Here is a 24,157-nt window from a genome sequence, read left to right on the forward strand (position 1 = left end):
GAAAGCTGGACCACCATTGTCCATGTATTGGTCACCTCAAAGTTGGGTTACTCTGCAAGACACTCTGTGCAGCTACCCTTGAGGTTGGATTGAAGGCCACAGCTGCTGCGGAACATGGCGGCTATGATGGCTGTGCAGGCAGATGACTGCCAACGTATAACACCTTGCTCACGGGATTTGTTCAGGCTGCCAGGTGAAGTTCAAGGATGTTCACCCAAACGCAGAAGGTCCTGTACAGGTCAGGACCAGATTATTTACGCACACCTTATCCCTTGCATACCCAGTAGGTCACTGCAGTCTATGGGGGAGCTTCTCTTGCAATTCCAAAGCTTTCAGTAGCCCAGGCTTCTAGTGTTTCTGCCCTGAGATTCAACAGATTCCCACTTTCTGCACTTCCCAGAATTGTAGAGTTGGAAGAAGAAATTGAATAATTTTTGCCCAGGTGAGCTTTCACAGCTGGATGAATGGGTTTCTGCAATGGATGTCTTCTATGTATTATTTTTAAAATGCTGTTTTCTGTGTTTTCAGTGGGGTTTTTTATTTACTGGTTTATTGCATCTTGTACATTGCCTTGAGAGGTATATGTGTGAGTGTAAGACAATAAACAAAAGAGGATCTAATTGTGATGGACCACATAAAGCTGTTAGTGCTACTTGAATTTGACAAAGAAACACTGCCCACATTCAGTCTTTGTAAGAGAACCACTCCTACAAATTGCATATAAATAATTTTCTGGCTCTGCCCCCCTCCAGGTACGTTTTGTAGATGAACCAGGGATTGATGATGGTGGGCCATCCCAGGAGTTCTTCAGCATCATCAGTAGGGACCTTTGTGCTCCAGAAGAACAGATATTCAGGCACTTTGAAGAATCACATCTGATTTGGTTCTCCCACCAGGTAGGTATGGTTGCGTTTCCATGATGTGCTTAATTTATGTTGCATCCCCAATGTAGAGTTTTTCTGCAGGATCAGATCTCAAGGCCCATCTGTTCCAGAACTGTGTTTCCAACAACGGCTGTGCAGATGCCTCTGGGGCCTCACGAGTAGGGCTTGAAGGCAATAGCCATTCCTTGTTATTTGTTCCTACATCTGGTACTTAGAGATATACTGCCCCTGTCAGCGGAGCTTCCATTTAGCTAAGATAGACAATAGCCTTTGAGAGATGTAAATTTATCTACTTGCACTTTGATGTGCTTCCAAACTGCTAGGTTGGCAGGAGCTGGGACCGAGCAATGGGAGTTCACCCCATCGCGGGGATTCGAACCACCGACCTTCTGATTGGCAAGTCCTGAGCTCTGTGGTTTAACCCACAGCGCCACCTGCGTCCCTTGAGAGATGTATCCCTCCTGAATTTGCTACCACTTTTCAGGCCATCACATGGCGGAAAGAATAATGCTTCTCTTATACTGCAATTGGCTTCCTAAGTCTACTTTTCTTTTCTTTTCTGAACTGCAGTTTATCACCTAGCCCAGGGGCCAGCAAACTTTTTCACCAGGGGGCCGGTCCACTGTCCCTCAGAACTTTGGGGGGACAGACGGACTATATTTGGGGGGGGGGGATGAACGAATTCCTATGCCCCACAAATAACCCAGAAATGCAATTTAAATAAAATCACACATTCTACTCATGTAAAAACACCAGGCAGGCCCCAAAAATAACCCAGAGATGCATTTTAAATAAAAGGACACATTCTACTCATGTAAAAACACTCTGATTCCTGGACCATCCGCGGGCTGGATATAGAAGGCTATTGGGCCGGATTCTCCCCCCCCCCCCCGATATTATGAGCCCAGCTGCTTCCATAGCTACTTCTCAGTGGCATCTAGTTCCAGGGATGCAAGTCAAGTCTCATCATCCTCAACTATTGGCCATGTTAGATGGGGCGAATGGGATTTGGAGCCCCCACACCATCTGGGGGGGGGGGAATATAGGTACCACATCTCTGACCTGCATTTTCCAATACATGCATATTATTTTTTTTCCAAATTAGGTACCAGCGCAGGAAGACATATATTTTCTAATCGGGAAGCTGTTTGGGATAGCTCTCTATAATATGAAGATAGCTGCTTTCCCTTTTCCCCTTGCTCTGTTCAAGAAGATGGCAAACATTCAGCCAACTCTGGAAGATTTAAAAGAGCTCTCTCCTGTAGTAGGAAGGTATGGAATATTCTGCATGTCCATGTGAAATCGCATTGTGAAGAAGTACCCTTCCTTGTTTCATTATCCGAATTGCAGGGTTTACTCCAGGGGTGACTAACCTGTGTTTCTTCAGAGGTAGTTGGACTCCAGCCCAGCCAGTATGACCAGTGGCCAGGACTGACCATTCGCATCAGGAGGAACATGGGTTAATCACTCTTAGGTTAGATAGACCTTATACAGTGATACCTCGGGATGCGAACGGGATCCATTCCGGAGCCCCGTTCGCATCCTGAATATAACGTAAGAAGTGACAGCATGTGCACGGGTCGTGTTTAGTCGCTTCCGCGCATGATGTCATTTTGACTGCGCATGTGCAAGCGGCGAAACCCGGAAGTAACGTGCTCCGTTACTTCCGGGTCGCCGTGGAGCGCAACCTGAATGTGCTCAACCTGAAGCGTATTTATCCCGAGGTATGACTGTATGTTGAAATCCTTTTTGCATAGTGGGGCAAAGACTACAACTACAGTTTTAAACTCGCTTATTTGGAGGGCTGCAATCCGAACCCCATTTCCTTTGGAGGGTAAATTCAACAGGACGTTTGAGGCGGGATGGTTAGGACTGTGCTAAAAATTCCCTTCAAATCAGTCGGAGTATATGTCAGCAAATACATTTAGGATTGGAACCATTGTATTTCCCCTTTTCTCTTTTACCCATTAGTAATCTTCAGGCAGTCTTGGATGAAGATTATGAAGATGTCATTGAAAACATGATGCTGGATTTCACAGTAAGAGATGTTGATAATCTTCTAACAATCCCTATGTTTCTCCCATGCACATGCGGGCAAGCACATTTCTTTTTTTGTGGCTGAACGGATAGTTTTTTTCATCCATTAACAACAACAACAAAATCGACCCTACTTTCCCACTCTGAAACATACAAACCATGCAATAAACATTACAAATCATAACAGTAAAAGTACTTGTAATCTAACGGTACTGAAACAGAATGGTAGAACACTTTTTATGAAACCCAACTTTACAGGATAAAGGTTGCGGGTGTCAATTAAAAGCTCAGATCACTAGAATATTGGGAGTCTAAAGTGGGGTGAAGGAGCGTTTTGCTATTGAGTGTCGTAATCTCGTAATCTATTGGGGGTTGTACCTGAGCCAAAAGTTGGGTGGCTACCCCATTTTCTCTATTTCTCCTACCCCCTTTTCTATCTCTTGTCACCCCCTTTCCCATTACTAGATTAGCCCAAGGGTTGCATGTTGCCACATCTTCTGCCTAAAAGACAATAACAATGGTCCTGAGATGCTTGGGCATGGAATTCCAGAATGAGGGTGCCACCACAAACAAAGCCCTCCTTTCATTTGCCACATCTCAGAAGGTGACCTTCATTCCCAAGCAACCCAGTGCAGGAGAAGGCAGTCCTACAAACTGCTTACATGCCTTTACACAGCACCCAGCTTTCAAAATAAAAGAACGGAATCGTTTAACGACACACGTTTGTTTGTTGCATCCCTTTTTAGATAACAGAAGAACATGATGGATCCATTGTTGACATTGAATTGAAAGAAAATGGTGCTAACATTCCGGTTACCAAGTGTAACAGGCAAGATTTGTTAAGTCCTCTCCACCCCACCCTGTTTTTAATCAGTTATATTTGGACAGAACTATATGTTGCAATGAAAGCTCTGGGTTCTCAGTCCTGTATTTCCCTTATAATGCTAATGGAGGGTTATCTGGAGGTGGCTAGAATTAATCTTGGGGGGGGGGGTGTTGCTCAACCCTTCCCTTCTTCGTTGATTTTCCCCCTCTGAAAATGCTCCTGCTGGAATGTTTCCTTCCACCCCTCCAAAATCACTAGGGAGACTGGCTGCCAGCTGTCTTGGGGGATTTGCAGAAGAGAATTGGCGAGCTCGGGACTGGTTAAGCACCCCTCTTTCCTTTCCGCCAATGCTCCCCCGTAACTGGAAACCAGACATTTGTCAATGCCAAAACACAATACAACAACATAAATGCTCTTAGATACCTTTCAGGGGTCAAAGCTTTGTTTCAGCAAAGTCAGTGGCTAACTCGGATCTTTGGTTGGGCGAGGGGAAAAGCAACCATGTTTAGTCCTGGGGTTTAAATCACCTTTCTGCTAAAAATGCTAGGTAATGTTGTTGTGAGATTTTGCTGTCCTCTGTGGCCCCTTTGAGCTTGAAAAGCTCCAGAGATGGTACCTGGTTCCTTTGCCAGAGGAGAAAAAGCATAGGTCAAGGTCCTAGGGCCATACATATGGAAAAACATAATAATCATGGGTGTTGGATCATATGGGTGATACACATGCATTCTTATTGTAACCCACTGTTACAAATTGCCCATGGTTTCACTGGCTCCAGGATGGCTGCTAGAGGAGAAAAGGCTGAGGAAGCCATGAGCAAATCTTAGATGGAAACTTTTCAAGACTTTCAAACTTCACACACGTTTTTAGGGGAAGGGGGCATGAAGACTTGAAATGCCCCCATCTGGCATTCCAACAAACAGGTGACATGGTTGTAGCAATAATAATACTTAGCACTTATATAATTTTTCCAGGTGCCTACCCCAACTCACATAAATTGCCTTCTGTATTCTTGGCAACAACCCTCTAAACTCGGGTCAGTATTATCTCCTCTGATTTATGGGAAGCTGAGAGAGTGGTTTCCCCAAGGACACCCAGTAGTTTAACAGCAAAGGCACAATTCAAACAAGGGACTTTGCAATTCCCAGCTCAGTCTCTTCAGCTGCTGTTCTATGCCAGCTTATCTGAGGTTGGCACCATTGAGTTCAGTGGGACTTAGTTCTGAGTAGACATGCTTAGGTTTGAGCCGAGAGCTGATCTCACCAGATAGTATAGGCACAGTTGCTTTCTGCAGACTCTCTAAAAGTACTCTCTTCAAAAGTTAAAAACTCAAGTTACACTGCTTATGTGTTTCATGAACTGGTGAGTTTATTTCTGTACTTTTACATCTGTATGTATAGACCACTTTGGGTCCTTCACAGAAAATCAGGCTATAAATATAGTAAATAAATGAACCGCGTTAATCTGTTTCCAGGAAAGAATACGTTGATGCTTACGTGAACTACATGTTCAGTACTTCAGTAGAAAAGAAGTTTGGGGACTTTGTGCGTGGATTTAAAACAGGCTGCCCAAATGAAATTTGGAAACTATTTCTTCCTGCTGAGCTCCGTGTTGTTCTCCTTGGACATACAGAATACGACTGGGAACAGCTAGAAAAGGTAAAACATAAATTTACCCAGGGCTCAATTGACTACTGGATGAAATATGCTATAGGAAAGGGATTGGGATGCCCTGACACTGTTATAATTTGTTTTTGTGGTTCTGCATAATTTTACTTATGTACATTGTTTAGAGGTATTAATTATTTTACTGAAATTGTGGAATTTTTTATTCTTAGTTGTAGCAGTAGTATTGTCCAATTGTGAATGTAGAATTTGTATTGTATTGTATTTTTTACATTGATTCATTTGGCTGGGATTTAGAAACAGCTTAAGAGACTTTGGGTGAAATATGAAGAAATATATAAAGTAACTAAATATTTAAAAAGACAAAATAAAGTGAATGTGTGGAGCAGCCCTCAGATTCCCTGCACAAAGTCATAAGAGGGACTGAAATAGCTCGCGGAATTATGTTGGGCAACAAATGTTGATTTATGTAAAGAGATACTGAAGGATTAACGGCAGGGCTATTTTTATTTCCTATGACAGAATGCGCAGTACCATGGTTATGAAAGGTCGGATGAAACAATTAAGGATTTTTGGGCTGTGTTTCATGCTCTTCCTGAAGAAAAGAAGAAGAATTTCCTCTGTAATAACGTATTTCTTTTAAAAAGTCAAAATGAATCATTTGTTTGATATTAGAATAGGAGAAAATGATGGCAATATATTTCACATCTGGCAAATACTGCACCAGATTTGGTTTCATATAGTACATGGGTCTAAAAAAAAAGCCTGGGACACAGTTTTTCGCGGCCCATTAGTGGCTATGGTGGCTCATTTGCCAGATGTAATAATGTGTTTAGCGTTAACTCTGGAAGTGTGTATTCGATTCTGTCCAAACTAAGTCTCCTGTTGTATATTTTGCACTAGAAGGCTTAGTTTGGTCAGAATTGAATACAAGCAACTCCTTAATTACGTGGAGGTTACATTCTGAGGCACAGCGTGTGTCTGTGAAATCACGTATACTGTTTTTGAAACACCCTTGAAAAAGCCTGCAAATGCCCCATTCTGCCCTCGTTCCACCCCTTTTTTTGTCTGACTTTTGGAGTCACTTTCAGGTTTGGCGCGATGCATGTGTGTGCAGTCGTGCACATATTGAACATGCCTAAATGGGGGGGCTGTCTGTATACACTTTGTTGTTGTTGTTTTTATAAAACCAAATAATTTTTATTGGTTTTCATTTAAATACAAGAACAATCTATAAATACAGTAACTTGTCCCCACCCTCTCATTATATATAAAGATCTGGTGACTTCCATTTCAGTGTATCTGAAGAAGTGTGCATGCACACGAAAGCTCATACCGAGAACAGACTTAGTTGGTCTCTAAGGTGCCACTGGACAATTTATATATATATACACATACACACACACACACACACACACACACACACACGGTGGTACCTTGGGTTACAGACACTTCAGGTTACAGACTCCGCTAACCCAGAAATAGTACCTCAGGTTAAGAACTTTGCTTCAGGATGAGAACAGCAACTGCGGCGCAGCGGCAGTGGGAGGCCCCATTAGCTAAAGTGGTACCTCAGGTTAAGAAGAGTTTCAAGTTAAGAATGGACCTCCAGAACGAATTAAGTTCTTAACCCAAGGTACCACTGTATTTCCACAGGGTTGGGTCATCATCGTTATTTGCTAAGATACGTTCTGGCTATGTGTTGTTTAATTTCTACCATCTCTTCCAGCTTTTCTCACAGGGACCGACTGCTTCCCAGCTCAAGGAATGGAACGATTCACAGTCACTATTGCAGATTTGAGAAAAGAAGATCCAGACCTGTGGTATCCTGAGGCCTCCACTTGCTCCCGAGTCTTGCATCTTCCTAGATACAGCAACAGGGATGTTCTCCAGAATATGCTCCTTGTCGCTCTAGAGAACGATGAAAAATTTGGCCTCTCTTAAAAAGCCTGGATGTAATTTCGCTGTCCTCTGCACCCCACCTCGAAACTGCTGTCGTTCCCCACAATTTGCTGAAGCAGCTCTTTCCATCCAAGAGATAGCGGTCACTGAAACAGTCCAGCAGAGTGCAGAGTTCAGTTTTTATTAAGTTTATGAATCGCTTCCCACAGCCAATGGAAGTCTGTGCTGAAAATGTATTGGCACCAGGGAGAGCATTCCATAATTTTTGGGGGGTGGGGTGTCAGCACATAAAAGGCATATTTCCTTGTTGTCACCCTCTGAACGTCTCTTGTAGGGATCATCTAGAGAAGGGCATCAAAAGCTGACGGGTCCAATATGAGGAGAGGTGGTCATAGAAGTATTGGGCTCCTCAGCCACAGAAGGGCTTGGAAGTCAGAAGCCGCCCTTTGAATTGGGCTTGGAGACAAATTGGTAGGCATTGGAGATGGACCAGAACCCAAGTTGCATTTCCACCTAGCTCACTGGGTGACCTTGAGCCAGTCACTCTATTTGTCGCCTGACCTACCACACAGGGTTGTTGTGAGGATAGAAGCTGAAGGGGGCCATGTTCGCTACCCTGTGATCCTTGAAAAAGTTATAAATAAACTATATTTTCATGCAAGTCGAAGATGCACTCCGAGTCTGCTTTTATGTGGAACGCAATGGAATGTATTGGCTTTGCTCTACCTTTGCTTCAGATCCTAATTGCTGGCAAGAGGGAAGAGGGCATTTGGGCTCATCTTATGCTAGCTGGTTTCCCTCAGGCATCTGGTTGGCCACTGAGAGAGGAGGATGTTGGATTAGGTGGGCCATTGGTTTGGTTCAGCAAACTAGTCTTATGTGTACTTGGTGAAGACTGGAATACAGTGGTACCTCGGGTTACATACGCTTCAGGTTACATATGCTTCAGGTTACAGACTCCACTAACCCAGAAATAGTGCTTCAGGTTAAGAACTTTGCTTCAGGATAAGAACAGAAATCGTGCTCCGGTGGCGCGGCAGCAGCCGCAGGCCCCATTAGCTAAAGTGGTGCTTCAGGTTAAGAACAGTATCAGGTTAAGAACGGACCTCCGGAACGAATTAAATACTTAACCTGAGGTACCACTGTACAGTGGTACCTTGGTTTACAACTGCTTTGGAATACAACTGTTTTGGATTACAACCATGTCAAACCCGGAAGTGTGTTCCCTTTTTTTGGATTACAACCCATTTTTTTTTATTACAACCCATTTTGGGGGGGAGGCGCCATTGGCGAAAGCGCGCCTTGGGTTAGAACCTGTTTTGGTTTACAACCGGACCTCCAGAACAGATTATGGTTGTAAACCAAGGTACCACTGTATTGTGTCCAATTCTGGACACTACTATCATCTCTAACTAGCAGGACCATCAAGGATGATGAGAATTATAGTCCAAAAGCAGCTTGGAGACCCAAGTTTGGGAAACCCTGATGTAGAGGACTGAGAGTTAAATTCCAGATGTACCGTGAGGGCAACAGGTTAGCTACCCTGGGTGTAGACAGGCACTGCCCCGTGTTGCTGAGTCAAAGGCAGAGATCTATGAGGTCACTAAATCGGCAACAGCTGCTGCAAGCCTTTATGAACTCATTGGCTTAGCCTTCCTTTGCTTGCAAGCGGCAGAATGAAACCCTGGCCTCTGTGAGGCTGGTGGCTTGGCTAGAATTCGGGGGAAACACCTGAATGAGAAGTCACCATGTCATCTTGAGCATGGCCAGCATGCATCATCTTGTGTTCAGGTATGGGCAGCACAGGTTTTAAGAAAACAGAAGGGCAAGGGCATTTAATAGGTGATTTCTACGTCACCTGGTATTTCTCCAGCAAACATACTGGTACGTTGGGAAAAGGCATAGGGCACAGCTTGGGAACCTGTGACACTCCAGACATTTAATTTTTATTTATTTATTTATTTATTCAATTTAAATGCCACCGTTTATCAAAAGTTTGCCAGGTGCTGTACAACATTAAGAACACGTTTTATGGAGCATAATAAAAATACCAATAATAAGCAAAATAATAAACAGAATAATAAAATAATCATAATAATAGGGCTCCCTCACCCAGCTTTAACAGGCCATATATTACTTACTGGCCAAAGGCCTGGGGTAAAGAGGGATGTTTTCACCTGCCGCCTAAAGAGATGTAATTATGGCATCAGGCATGCCTCTGGGGGGAGTATTCTGCAGATGGGGAGCCGCCCAAGAAATTACCTGTGATGTGATGGACTCCAACATCCATCAGTCCCGGCTAGGATGGCCAATAGGGAAAACTCGATTTGTAGTCCAACAACATCAGGAAAACCACAGATTTTGCATCCTTGGTGAACAGCACAGTGAAGAAATAACTTAGTGTGCGTCTATAAAGGATACATTTAGGGGTAGCAAAAGAGGCGGTCTCCACCCTCTATTCGAAATCTTACGTGGTTATATGACCTGTACCTGAGACTAATGTACTGTTTCTACATACCATGTAGGTATCTTTTGTCAACAAGTCTGCAGTCCTATGTTTGGGAACAAGCCCCACTGAACCTGGTGGGTATTACTTTCAAGTACTTACCTAGTATTGGGCTGTAGGGATGCGGCTTTATAGATACTCTACAATCGTAGCCCTATTTAGCTGGGAGCAAGCCCCAATGAATTCAACAGGGCTTCTGAGTAGACATGGTTAGGATAGCACAGTTATTTAGGAAGGAGCACCACCGAACTCGGTGGGAGACACTTTGTTCAGCTTCTCTTCCATTCCATCATCCTACGGAAAACCTTCCCAAGGGTCCTCTACTCCAGCCCCTGGCTAAAGAATCCCTGACAGATGGCCATTTTCCCATCTCCACCGTATTAAGCAGTTGGTCCCTTACCTTTCTCGCCCTGATTTGGCCACAGTGATCCATGCATCGGTCACCTCCAGGCTTGATTATTGTAACTCGCTCTATGCTGGGCTGCTCTTGAAGCTGACCCAGAAACTCCAGCGGGTGCAGAATGCTGCGGCGAGGCTCCTTACGGGGTCCTTGCTGCGGGAATCACATTAATCCAGTGCTTTACCAACTGCACTGGCTCCTGGTGGAGTACAGGGTCAGGTTTAAGGTGCTGGTTTTGACCTTTAAAGCCCTATGCGCCCTAGGACGCACGTACCTACGGGACCGCCTCTCCTGGTACACCCCGCGGAGGACCTTAAGGTCCACAAATAACAACACTTTGGAGATCCCGAGCCTCAAGGAGGTTAGATTGGTTTCAACTAGGGCCAGGGCCTTTTTAGCACTGGCCCTGACGTGGTGGAACGCTCTGTCACAAGAGACTAGGGCCCTGCGGGATTTGACATCTTTCCGCAGGTCCTGCAAGACAGCTGTTCCGCCTGGCCTTTGGTTTGGACTCAGTCTGACCCTTATGTTTCCCTCCCCTTATGGCCTTGATTTATCAGCTATTTTAAAATGAGGCTGCATTTTAAATTGCATTTTAACCTGTATTTTAAATTGGTTTTTTTCCCCTCCATCTCTTTCCCCCCTATTATGTTTTTACTGTGATTTTATTATTGGTGTTAGCTGCCCTGAGCCCGGCTCTGGCCAGGGAGGGCGGGGTATAAATAAAATTTATTATTATTATCTAAGCTTTTGTTTGAAACCCACCACTGAAGGAGAACCCACCTCCTCCTGAGGGAGTCCGTTCCACTGTCAAACAGCCTTTACTGTCAGAAAGTTAAGTACTTAACCTGAGGTGCCACTGTAGTGCCAGACTGTAGCTGTCGGCAACTAGGATGAGACAGATGTTGCTCCCCGAATGTTAACATCGGGATCTCTGATGTGTTCCGATAGAATGTTTATCTTTCATGACAGCCTGTCCACATTATGTCGGAACGTTATGAGCATTTTCCTTTCCTCAGCGTGCTTCATCTGATTCAAAATGGAAAGGAAGTTATCCTGTGCATGCTTATGAGCACTCAGCCAGTGCCGATCTGGCTTGAAGATCAATAAAAGAAAGTGGGGGAAATAAGAAAAAAAATATGCATAAAAGTCAACAGTAATTTCAAGCTAATTCTTGCTCAGATACCAAAGGCTCCTCTCTAGACAACCTGTTTATTGAGAATGCATTTGGATTTGTTTTGCATAAAGCAACGTTTTTCTTGTCCCTTTCAGCCCAGGTGCCACAGTCTCATAACGACTATCACTTCAGCTTCCACAGAGCTGACTTCTCCATTATTTTAACCCATCATGGCTGCTCTGATGTCAGCTGTATTCAGTGGCCGAGAGCCAGTTGTGCTGTGACACAACTGGCCACATTTTTGCTTTTTGTTAATGCGAGCTTGCCCACTCCACGGTTCCATTAAAAGCTGATTGACAGTGCAATCCTATCATATGCGTAGCAACTCAGAAGTTCAATGGGGCTTATTCCTTTTTCTCACTAAAGTTCTGTTCTGTATTGGTAGACTGCCAGGGCATATACCGGTAAAACAGGTGTTTTATTTATTTTCAATAGTTTGGGGGGATTGACACATGTCAATCCATGTGGGGGGAGGAGGCTTTTGTTGGGGGGGGCAGAACCTCAGTTAGTTCTTCTGATTGATTTTTATTTATTTTGCAGGGGGCAGCTGCCCCCCCCCCCCCCCGCTACTCCCATGGATTGACACAGTCTTGATCCTTATCAGCATACAAGGAGCCTTGCAAAGGTCTCGGATCCTCTAATGAGCCATAGGGCAGGGGTCAGCAAACTTTTTCAGCAGGGGGCCAGTCCACCGTCCCTCAGACCTTGTGGGGGGCTGGACTATACGGTGGTACCTCTGGATGCAAACGGGATCCGTTCCGGAGCCCCGTTCACATCCTGAAGCGAGCGCAACCCACGTCCGCGCATCTGCGGGTCGTGATTCGCCACTTTCGCGCATGTGCGTGACATCATTTTGAGTGTCTGCACATGCGTAAGCAGCAAAACCCAGAAGTAATGCGTTCCATTACTTCCGGGTCGCCGCAGAGTGCAACCCGAACGAAGCTACTTCAACCAGAGGTATGACTGTATTTTGAAAAAAAAAATATATGAATGAATTCCTATGTCCCACAAATAACCCAGAGATGTGTTTTAAATAAAAGGACACATTCTTCTCATGTAAAAACACCAGGCAGGCCCCACAAAGAACCCAGATATGAATTATAAATAAAAGGACACATTCTACTCATGTAAAAACATGCTGATTCCCAGACCGTCCATGGGCTGGATTTAGAAGGCGATTGGGCCGGCTCCGGCTCCCGGACCTTAGTTTGCCTACCCATGCCATAAGGAATATCATCCTCTTGTATCTTTCTCATGAACCAGCAACATCCAGACCCTGCCTAAACCACGAGCCTCTCCCAGCTCTACCTGCCAGGGACTGAACCGAGGACTGTCTGCATTCAAAGCAGATGAGCTGCTGTTGAGCCATGCCCCTGACAACTTAGCAAAAACAGGGTGCTTGTTGGTGTGTGTTCATGTTCAGACACATCCTCCCCCCTCCAAATGATTGAATGAGCTACTTCTGCCAACAGTGTACATGTGAAAAGGCTCTCCATACATGCACCAGTGGCAAGGGTGCATGACTGCCGAGATGGTCTTGCAATCCCTTAAATCTCCTATTGCTTCTGTTGTGAACAGTCACAACGCTCTGTTTGCCTGCATCTAGCTTTAAGCAAATTGCCTTTCGCATCCCTTGTCACACACACACACACACACACACACACACATACAAGTGCCAACTGAGGAAAACGCTTCCTACATCTGGCAGAGTGGACTCTATTGTCCACCGAAAGCTTATGCCATAATAAATCTGCTGGTCTTCAAGGTGCCAGGAGGCTCTTTGAAGTTTTTGCTATCAGAGCTTAAATGATTATAGGTCTATTTACAGGTTAAGATCGTTTCCTTCTCCTAGTCTGTTGCAATGCAACTGGCCTATAGGAGATAAAGCTGATGGGTGGGGGGTGGGGAGAGACTTTATAGGCCATTAAAACCTTCCCTCGATAATCCCAGTTCCTGTAAGAACTGCCTCTTTGCAAGCAAATTGAAAAGCCTGCGACTCTTTTCTTCTTAAATGGTTTTGGAACGGCTTAATCTCTGCCTTCACTAATACATTCTGCCTAGTGCAAAACAAATGAACGGTAGATATTTCACTGTAGGAGAATCAATGCAGAGGAAATCTGTGCATTTCAGGTGCAAACTACTCTTCAGCTGTTGATATTTACCAGAGACAAGCCCTCTTTTCTGGATCCCGTCCCAGAAAAATCACTGGCCCCATTTTTGCTTTTTTGTTCGGCTGAGCTTCTTCCAAAGCGGCATTCAAGTCCCACCTTTCTGGAAAGGTTAGCCAGGCACAGTCTTTGTATCGTACCGTACAGCACTTTCAGCACCTCCTTCAGTTCCCTGACTTGGAAGCAGGAAGAACTCTGGAGCAATGGGATTTGCTGAGCAAGTGAATAGTTACCAAATCATCACAAGTTAAGTAGCATGGAATCAAAATGGCTAGGCACGCAAATGCCGCACAGCCTGTGGTTTAGGAAAAGTACACGCCACGGTTCAATTAAAAGTTGATTTACAGTGTAATCCCACACATATCTACTCAGATGTTCGATGGGGCTTAGTCCCAGGAACATGTGGGTACAGGATTGCCTGTCTTTAAGTTCAATAAAAGCAAGAAATAAGAAAATTTCACAAAAGAACACAGTAATTTCTAGATAATCCTGGCTCAGAAAAGCTCCTCCAGGTTAATAGACTATGCATCCTGATTTGTTTGCACAAAAAGGTGTTTTTCTAATCCTTTACAGCCCAGTCTCACACCCGCTATCACAGGGGCCAGCAAACTTTTTCAGCAGGGGGCTGGTCCACTGTCCCTCAGACCTTGTGGGGGGGCCGGACTATATTTTGGAAAATAAAAATAAAAATGAACAAATTCCTATGCCCCACAAATAACCCAGAGATGCATTTTAAATAAAAGCACACATTCTAGTCATGTAAATACACACTGATTCCCAGACCGTCCACGGGCCAGATTTTGAAGGCGATTAGGCCTTGGTTTGCCTAGGCATGCGCTATCACTTCAGCTTGAAGATGGGTGTCTCCAAGCCCTACCTGGAGAGGCCAATGATATTTCTGCATGCAAAGCTCTGACCTTTCCCTAAGAAATGGACTTTGTACCATACATTTAAAGTACATTTAAAAATAAGTGCAGCCATGTATTCATGCCCTTCCTTGAGCCAGTGAGTCATGCCTGGCGTTCCCCTCCAATTAACTCAAGAGCGCTTGCCTCCAGCTCTTCCCCTGCGCCTGAAGGGCTCTCTTCTGATTCATTTGTTTGTTGTCAAGCTGAACCCCGGGCTCAAAACGACATTGCACATCTGCCACATCATTGTACATCAGAACGATAAGTGCATTTTGCAATCATTTTGTGTTGTGCAGCCCAAACCTGTAACTTTTGTCCTCAGAATTAAATTCTACTGGGTTAAGCATATGCACAGGATTACAGCTTTCTAGCAGGCATCTATGCATGTTTACTCAAAAGTATGCCCCACTTTGTTCAATGGGGCTTTACTTCCTAGTAAGCATACTAAGGATGTCAGCCTAAACACTCCAGGTCTTTATATTTTCCTTCAAATGCAAAGCTAAAATTTTCATCCATGCTTCTGTACAGAATACCCAGCAACCGAAGGGCCCTGCAAGAAATCATTAGCAGAGGAATCCTATACATGCCTACTCAGAAGTAACTACCAGAGAAGTGGGCATAGGTTTGCTACCCAAGTATCCAGTGCATCATTTCTGAGTGTTGCTAATGCAATATAAAAATGCAAGAGCCATTTAAGAACAGACTGTTCCTTCTAATCAATGCATCTCTCTTATTCAGTTAACAAGTACAGCGAATTCAAAATATAGGTTGTTGGTTTTTTAAAGCATTCCTTGCCAAAATATTTAGCTGGAATGTGGCCTGGGGGTAGATTTAACGTTACTGGGATTTCAAACTCACCTGGAAATTAATTCTCATAAGAAGTTGCTCTTTGTGGCACCGCTTATACAGTATAGCAAAGTAACTTGCAGGAACATAAAGGTGTTCATTGTCTACTTCAATTTATCAACCTCCTTGGAGCTTATATGCAATTAGGCTCCCTGCTGCCTGTCTCTGTTAGGGGTATTGTTAGAGGGCTGGGCTGTGGATGACCTGCCCTCATTCCAAAAATGATTTTTAACTTTGCTTCCAGGGCTGGTACACATACTGTGCTGGCCACTCACTTATCCTCTTAATTTGCTCTGGGACCAACATATGCAGCTGGACATATGAGGTGTCGTGCTGAGCATAGCTGCCAATGTTTCCCTTTTTAAAAGGGAAATTCCCTTACTCTGAATAAGATTCCTCGCAAGAAAAGGGAAAAGTTGACAGCTATGGTGATGAGTGTGTTGGACTAGGACCTGGGATAACAACGTTCAAATCCCCACTCAGCCCAGAAGTTCACTTGAGCCAGTCACAGACTCTCAGCTTAACCTACCCCACAGGGTTATTGTTAGGATAAAATTGGGGAGGGTGGGGAGAGCCACATTGAGCTTCTGGGAGGAAAAATGTGCTATAAATGTAAAAATCATTAACAAAATTAGCATATGCAAATTGGTGCCACAGGCCCCTGAGTCTTTTGAGTGCTTAGCAGTGCCTCTGTACACTAAATAGTTATGACTGGTCTCTGAGAGAAGTGCCCTCTGACCTGTCAAATATTTCCATCTAAATATAAAATTTGCACACTTTTAAGTAACCTCCTGCTGCCTAGTTTAGCTTGGTGCCAGTGTGGTGTGGTTAAGAGTGTTGGACTAGGACCTGGGAGACCTGGGTTCGAATTCCCTACTTGGCCACGAAGCTCACTGAGTGACCCTGGGCTGGCCTCTCAGCCTAGCCTATCTTACAGGGGTGTTGTGGGGAATTAAATGAGGGGGAGAACAAACAAAAAAGTGGGATATAAATGCAAACAAATATCTCAGTTGGTTAGAACATGGTGCTTGTTAAGTTGTGGGTGAACATAGCAGACGACACAGCGATTTCTCCAGAGCAGCTCTTTACTTGCAAGCTGGACAGAACTGACTAGCAAACAGCTCAGCCGGCCTGCTTTTATAGGCAGCCGGCTGTCAACATTGTAGCAACAACAACCTAGAGTTTCCCGCCTAAAATAACTGACGTGGACCTGAGTGAAAACTATCTACAGACCTGAGTGAAAACTATATACAGTATCCCCCTGCTGGCCCAGGGTGAAACTTCACGACATAACAGTGCTGATAACACCAAGGTTGCAGGTTCGATCCCCATAGGATACAGCTGCATATTCCTGCACTGCAGGGAGTTGGACTGGATGATCCTCAGGGTCCCTTCCAACTCTACAATTCTATGGTTCTGTGAAATAAATACACAGTGCAGCTGCACCAGCACAATATGGACTTCACATTTTCCTCCAGCGCCTCTGGGGTTAACTGTCAGGCCGCCTCTCCCCCCCCCCACCCCCAACTAGAACTTTGGGCCCAACCTACCCCTCCTTCCCCATGTCAGCCTCTGGTGGAAGCAGCGATTGGTTCAGCCCGGGAGCTTCCACGGCTTCCCATTGGGTGCGGCTCAAGACGTCAATCACGTAAAGGCGGGGCTGGCGCTTGGCTCTCTCTGCTGGAGGAAGGAAGCAAAACTTCGTTGTTATTGTAGCGCGCAGCAGGAAGCAGAGTGCAGAGGTGCCTCCTCCGTCTCCGCACCTGGGACTCCCGGGGCGCAGCAGCAGCCAAGAGCCGGTGAGCGTTCCAAAGGCGTTGCCTTGCGTTCCGCGGGCGCTGCGTGCGATCCTGTTGTGCTGTCGCCTCCTTTTCGTTGTTGTTGCTGCAGGCTTTTTTATGGAAGGGGGGGGGGTAGCTCCCTTTCGCTCAGCTTGGATAGCGGAGGCTTTGCAAGCTTCCCGATCTCTCTGCGTCGTGCAATTCAGGCTCTCCCATTAGATCAAAGGGATCTTTTGCCTCCCGGGTATAGACGGGGGTGATAGGCTTGCAGTTGGGGGGCGACGAATAGAGAGACCCACAGCAACCTCCTAGCAAACCCAACTCCTTTCCGATTCCTGTTGATAATGGCCTCGCTGCCGCCTTTCTCTCTTTCTCCAGACGTGGAACGAATAATAATTTCATTTAGCACTCCACAGCCCTGGAGTGACAGAGCCTGACTCTGAGCCCGCGATCCAATACGCACACTTAACCTGGAGGGGTCAGTCGTATTAAGAAGAGTGCACCCCACCCCGCTACTGGATCAGGCCAAAGGCCCACTTCGTCCAACATCCGTCTAGGTAGCTCTAAGACGCCCATAAAGCACGGCATGGGCGCAGCCAGTGGGTCCTGCTGCCGAGTTAGGCGTGCCTAGGATTGGGTTGTTTTGAAGACTGGAAGATGAGGGTAACCTCCCCCCTCTCTCACACACACTGTATTGTTACACGGGACCCCCAATAATCTCCCTTTCTGCGCTTGATCCTCCCGTGCAATGGGGCGGAGAAAGATTGCTGGCTGCGTATGCGCATCTGTGCAAGACTGTTTCTTCCCCCTTTCCAGCAAGACATTTTATTCTACGCGGCCACTGGCACCGATGGATGGGAGGCAGCTACGAGATCTAATAACAGTAGCCGGGGGAAACCCGGAAAATCCTGCGCAAGCCATATGCTGTCTCCTTGCATCTCGGCTGCTGCTGCGCAGGAGAACTTCCCGCTGGATTATGCCCGCAGGTTGGCTGTAGAAAGAGCTCTTGGGAAAGCAGCTATTACCCTCGGACTTTTTATTTTTAAAAAATGGCTTCTTAAATTATTTGCTGGCCTTTAAATAATTTTGAAAGGTTGCTGAAGATTCCCTCTGCCTGTGCTGTGTTGTGTGTGTGTATCGAGGAGTAGGTGGGAATGACAGTCAAACCGCTATTTCAGTAACGCTTGCACCGCGATGCAAGTCATTGCAAAAACCGGGCGTATGTGCAGTTGCATTCACTGGAAAGCAGAAATCCTAGAAACCCGGGCAGCAGGAATCGGGGCTTTCCACGTCACCCGGGGAGAGATATTTGGACCGGGTGGCGGCTAGTTTCCGGGACTTTGCGCGCGTGGCGAGTGGAGGTGATGACGGTGATAACAATCCCCATCCCCCGTCGTGGACCCGCGCCTGTTTCCCGGTTACCCTCCGCGCAGTAGGACCGAGAAGGTGTGCTCGCTTGTTCCCTCCCACCAGCCGATTTCCAGTAGCTCCGGATGAGCTCATTCCGGTGCCTCTTCGGAGCATGCAAAAGAGAATACAGTAAAGCACTTTTGCAAATCGTCTTCCCCAGGCTCAAACCTTTAAAAAAAACTGTGGCTTTTCCGAGGGTGGGAGATGTTCAGACGTGGTGGGCGCGGCGTATTTTTGTCGGGGTTGCATGGGGAAGAAGCGACGATGGCGATTGCTTTAAACTCCATTCTGAACGCCTCGAATGCAATGGAAGAGAAAGAAGGGTGGCGTCGCTTTTATCTGTTTGCTTTTCGTGGTGGATCGGCTGGCTTTGAGGGATCCTGCAGCCGGCGCAGAGGCACCAGGCAACCGGCTGGCTGAACTATAAGCAGGGAGAGACACGTGCCCGCGTGCGCACGTGCCCCTTCCATCGGCTTGCAAAGCTAGCTGGGGTGTGTGTGTGGCTGGCTGCGCGTGCCCGCGCGTGTTGGCTGTACGTGCTTCTGCTGGCGTCTCCGTGCATAGACAGGCATCCTTTGACCCCTCTTCATCCCCCCCCTCCCATGCCTCATTCTTTAGCAGAGGCTAGTTTATGGGATGCATTTGAGCCGGCTATCAGCAGAAGAGTGGAGCTCTCCAAATCTTAAAAGAGTTTGGCAAATCTCAACATGTTTGTGGCATTACTGTTTGCATATAGGTGCCCTGTCAGCTTCAGCTGTCAGATGCACACAGAGGTTTATTAGAAATAGCTGAGAGACAGGGATAGGAGTTGCTTCCTGAGAACTCATTCATTGAGCATTCACACCAGGGAGATTTATAGATTGCCTGCTTAGGTTAGTAATAAGGGGCAATATTTATTTATTGGTTGAGATTGTTTTTCGATAAATACGTAGAACTGGGGAAAAAACATTTCTGAGTTCCTGAGTTATTGAATATTTGGGGGCGAGGTGGGGTTATTGGTTTGTTTTGCAGTTGAAGGGTGGTATACAAATTTATAATAACAGGTCTCCAAGGCTGCAAAAGGCTAAATAAATATTTCACTTGCACCTGGTGATGTATTTATTTTTTTACATCCCTGCAATTACCAAGCATTTAAGATGATTCTCCTTAAAGTGTTAGGTACGGCAGCTAGTTTTGCCTGAGCACAGGCTGACCTTTTAAGGAAATCACTTGCTTCCAAGTTCCATGGGGTGGATGCTGTTAATCCCCACTGTTTTCCCTTTGGGGCTTGCAGCTCTAGGGTTAGGCAGCATCACACTCATGGCCTGATATGGCCTAGGGGTTGCCAGTTGCCGACTTCGCTGCTAGTGTTTGGATATTGAATTAATACTGCAAGGAAATGACATATCTTAAGGACATCTCAGTATTTGCTTTGCTTTTTAAAGAAATAATTTACCGAGAGCCTACGGTTGTGCTGCCCATGGAACAGAGGATCAGGGATGTTGCTGTTGGCACAAGAGGAACCTCAATACAGTGAGCTAGAGTCCTGAAACAAAAGTGAATGCTTCTTCTGTTTCAGCATAGGAAAGGAGCTGTTACATGATGTAGGGCAGCCTCCTTCAACCTATTGCTCTCCTGATGTTTGGGACTACAACTCCTATTAGCCCCAGTCCAAAGCATAGGAAGGCCACCAGATTGCTGAAGGTTGATGTAGAAGGAGTATAGTGTAGGTAAAGGTAAAGGGACCCCTGACCATCAGGTCCAGTTGTGACTGACTCTGGGGTTGCGGTGCTCATTTCGCTTTATTGGCCGAGGGAGCCGGTGTACAGCTTCGGGTCACATGGCCAGCATGACGTACAATCAAGCTAGAGATGTGATCTCCCGGAGACTGAGTGATATTGCCAGACAAGAGGACATAGCCCAGGTAAAACCAGGGATGTTCCTAGGGGACCAGATTTATCGGACCATACCAGCCCCCTACCTTGCAGAAATCCACTATGTGGAATACCACAGACTTCTTACAGCGGCTAGATTAAATGTCCTTGACTCTGCGATATTGTGGGGAAGGTACAGGGGAGTACCATACGCCCAGAGAACCTGTCATTGTGCTATCGGTGTGGTTGAGTCCACCGAACACATTCTCTTGACTTGCCCTTCTTATGCAGAGCTTAGACAAAATTTTATAGACCTACTCCTATGTCAACTTAGCTTCCTACCCGGAGAAAACCAGGTTTTACACTTGCTGAATAATGTTACTAGAGCTATACCTTTCTTGGTGGCCAAATTTCTTTTTTTAGCCTTTAAGTGTTGCAAGACGATAATTGACTGTATTGATATGGGGCTATCTGTTTAGCCCTTTTTAGTGTTGGCTAAGCTCTAAAGGTTTTCTGGATGTTTTAACTGTGTATTGACAAATGTATTTGTATTTTTTTCTGACTGACGGTCGAATAAAAAAGGTTGAGTTGAGGGACTAAGCCGCTTCTGGCGAACCAGAGCAGCACATGGAAACACCGTTTACCTTCCCACCGGAGTGGTACCTATTTATCTACTTGCACTTTGACGTGCTTTTGAACTGCTAGGTTGGCAGGAGCTGGGACCGAGCCACGGGAGCTCACCCTGTCGCAGGGATTCAAACCGCCAACCTTCTGATTGGCAAGTCTTAGGCTCTCTGGTTTAACCCACAGCGCCACCCGTGTCCCTATTATAGTGTAGACTGGGTGTAAAACCATTGTTTAGCTCTACACAAATGAGCTATGGGCCTGTGTACTCCCTCCTCTATTGTGGCTGCAAGGAAGAAATCAGAAGAACCTGCCTACGTTTGCAACTAACCACAGTTTGTTTGGTCCCAATGGGATAAACTGTGGTTGATCTTAGCTAACAAACATACACATCGTGGCTCCTGATTTTGGCTTTTTGGAATCAACGGTAGTTAAAGCAATCCATAGTTCCCTAGTCTGGACAAATCAACAAACTGGCCATTTGAAAATGGAGGTAGTGCTTTTGGTCTCCACAATGCAGAAGTGGAATGGGTTTCTCATGTGTCTGAACCTTGTTCACTTAGTATGGCAAACCGTACTCTTTCCAGATCAGCTCAAAGTGTCCAGCCCTACATACCTTGCCCTATGCAGGCTGTCACTGCCCATGTCACAGCCTCTACTTATACTACAGCAGCTGCCGTTGCAGATTTTGATAGCTTGCCCAGCCTTCCTCTTCTTCCCCTGTTAAATAACTGTTATCAGTGGCCATTACTTCCCCATCAGCATATACCGTATTTTTTGCTCTATAGGACGCACTTTTTCCCCTCCAAAAATTAAGGGGGAATGTGTGTGCGTCCTATGGAGCAAATGCAGGCTCCTTGGCTTCAGCAGAGAGGGAGAGCTGCACAGCGCCCCTTCAGCGAAGCGGGAGGAGAAATGGAAGGGGCTCCGTTTCTCCTGCCGCTTCGCTGAAGGGGCGCTGAGCAGAGAGGGGGAGAATTATTTTTTTCTTGTTCTCCCCCTCTAAAACAATGTGCGTCCTATGGTCGGGTGCGTCCTAGAAAGCGAAAAATACGGTAAATTGCTAGACAGCATTCTGCATGGGAGCCATCCTTGAATGCAGAAGACTGGAATCTGGATGCTGACAGTGTCTCCCACCCCACCTGTTCCAGGTTCCTTGGCTATGCCATGGCGGACAGCTTCCCATGGAATAGCCCAGTTGGTCTGGGGTGATGTGCAGTTGTTATGAGGAGCATCTGCCTTAAGTTCAGGTGCTGACCTGCAGTGAAACATGAACAACGACGAGGACATGAAGTGCTTTCCATGTAGAGAGAGTTGTGGAAGGAACAAGCCGTCAATTTACATAACGAAGGCACTGTCAACAGAAACAAATTTGTTCTGGCATTAATGTCCCAGTGAACAAGAGCGTCAAAGTTTTATTTGCTGCTGTGGCTGCTCTGCCAGCTGGCAAGCTGCATTCAGAGAACGCTCGCCACTGAACATGGTGGTGTTTGTGTGTTGTGTTTTTGACTTACGGAAGGGGTGTGTGTGTGTTGTATTAGCGACACGTGATCCATCACACCAAGTTCTGAAGGTGCAGCGTGGAACTTCTTCTTCTTCTTCTTCTTCTTCTTCTTCTTCTTCTTCTTCTTCTTCTTCTTATTATTATTATTATTATACTTGTTTTTCATGTGTAATGCTTACCATGGTGCCCTTTGGGTTGCTAATTTGGTTTTTGATTGTGGATTATTAAAAATTATTTGATTTTTAATCGGTGTTTTAAGATACATTATAAACTGCCCAGAGGCCTGCTCCCCCATCCCAAATATTAGCAGTATATAAATTGTTTAAATAAATGAAATCGAAACTGTTAGAAAAATAGTTTGCCGCTGGGCATCTTTTAGGAAAGTTATTCCAAAGAATGGAAGCTGCAGAAAAGAACTACTGTTCCTTTGTTTGCATGGTGGGACAGGAAATGGCTCCTTTTGCCGGCATCACTTCCTGTGGTCTTGTTTCCCTGGTCTGTAGATGGTTCCTGATTTATGGATTGGTTTCCCTTCTTCTTCTCCCTCAGGAAAAAACCAAGATACATGACTTGCTAAAAGAAGAGAAGATGTTATGTTGGGGATATTGGTCTTTGGGACACCCTGGGGAAGGTAACGTGCTGCAAGCAATAATCACCGAGCCCCGGAGCAGCGGGTTCATTCACGAGAAGAGCGTCAAGGAAGTGGCTTGTGGCGAGAACCATTCTATCTTCCTGCTGGAGGATGGCGAAGTGTATACATGTGGCTTGAACAGGAAAGGGCAACTCGGCCACGAGAGGGAAGGAAGCAAGCCAGGTAAGGTGGTGTCACCGCACCTGCAGCCAGGTGCTTGTTCACATTTAATGAAATAGCTCTGCTGGTAGCTGGTACTGGGGTTCAGGTTTGGCTTGTCTATGCTACTCCTTCCATTTTATTATTAATTGCACCCCATCGTGGGAGGTTTATACTGAAGGGTGACCTAGAAATTATATTGAAATAGGAGTACAGTCTGGCAATGACGCCAACCTGGAGGTATATAGGGCAGGGCCATGTTCCATTCTGGGTAACCTCCTGGGGGCCACATGCTGGTGCTGAGCAGTAGGTCTGGGTGATAATACCGACATATCATCCAAAACCAGTTTGAAGTCCATATTGTGATAATCGGTTTTCATTATTTTTGACCTGGCAATATATTGCGAATCATGGTGTGTGTGTGTGTGTGCGCGCGCGCTATGCAGATATCACAGCGTGGGGAAAACCGTGAAGTCAGCCAATGCCTCTGCATAGCTTCATCCTTATTTCAGACGTCACAGAAGCATGGAATTAAAGAGTTGGAAGGGACCACGAGGGGTTTCTAGTCCAACCCCCCTGCAGTGCAGGAATCTTTTGCCCAACGTAGGGCTCAAACCTACAATGCTGAGAGTGAGTCTTATGCTCTACTGACTGAGCTATCCCAGGATATATCAGTATATTTCCGACGTTTTCCTGGTGATATATCACGATGCCCAGCCCTGCTGTTGGCCTCTACATAGTTCCATCTTTATTTCAGACATCGTCATATATTGATATTAGGACGTGGGTGGCACTGTGGGTTAAACCACAGAGCCTAAGACTTGCCGATCAGAAGGTTGGCGGTTTGAATCCCTGCGACGGGGTGAGCTCCCGTGGCTCGGTCCCAGCTCCTGCCAACCTAGCAGTTCAAAAGCACGTC

At 45.8% G+C, this 24,157-nt stretch overlaps 2 protein-coding genes across 7 annotated transcripts in view; both read left to right on the forward strand.

Moving 5' to 3' along the window:
• LOC307224187 (E3 ISG15--protein ligase HERC5-like) overlaps positions 1-7,938 on the forward strand; it is a 34,391-nt gene extending 26,453 nt beyond the window's left edge. For 2 of the 3 annotated variants that reach the window (XM_079990783.1, XM_079990782.1), the window contains exons 17-20: positions 753-896; positions 1,990-2,156; positions 2,856-2,922; positions 3,668-5,229. In XM_079990783.1, coding sequence (XP_079846909.1) covers positions 753-896; positions 1,990-2,156; positions 2,856-2,922; positions 3,668-3,958 — 669 coding nt within the window. In that variant the 3' untranslated portion in view covers positions 3,959-5,229. Of the gene's footprint in view, positions 1-752; positions 897-1,989; positions 2,157-2,855; positions 2,923-3,667; positions 5,403-5,891; positions 5,992-7,098 lie in introns of those variants that run through there. The other variant, XM_079990784.1, reaches the window with a different exon arrangement.
• Positions 7,939-8,904: 966 nt separating this feature from the next.
• The window catches only part of HERC3 (HECT and RLD domain containing E3 ubiquitin protein ligase 3), a 56,806-nt gene continuing 41,553 nt past the window's right edge, over positions 8,905-24,157 (forward strand). For 2 of the 4 annotated variants that reach the window (XM_079990751.1, XM_079990753.1), the window contains exons 1-2: positions 8,905-9,062; positions 22,998-23,262. In XM_079990751.1, coding sequence (XP_079846877.1) covers positions 23,037-23,262 — 226 coding nt within the window. In that variant the 5' untranslated portion in view covers positions 8,905-9,062; positions 22,998-23,036. Of the gene's footprint in view, positions 9,063-16,946; positions 17,076-22,997; positions 23,263-24,157 lie in introns of those variants that run through there. The other 2 variants (XM_079990754.1, XM_079990752.1) reach the window with 2 other exon arrangements.

The sequence above is a fragment of the Podarcis cretensis genome, assembly GCF_951804945.1.
Source record: "Podarcis cretensis genome assembly, chromosome: 9".
In the NCBI taxonomy this organism is placed as follows: Eukaryota; Metazoa; Chordata; class Lepidosauria; order Squamata; family Lacertidae; genus Podarcis; species Podarcis cretensis.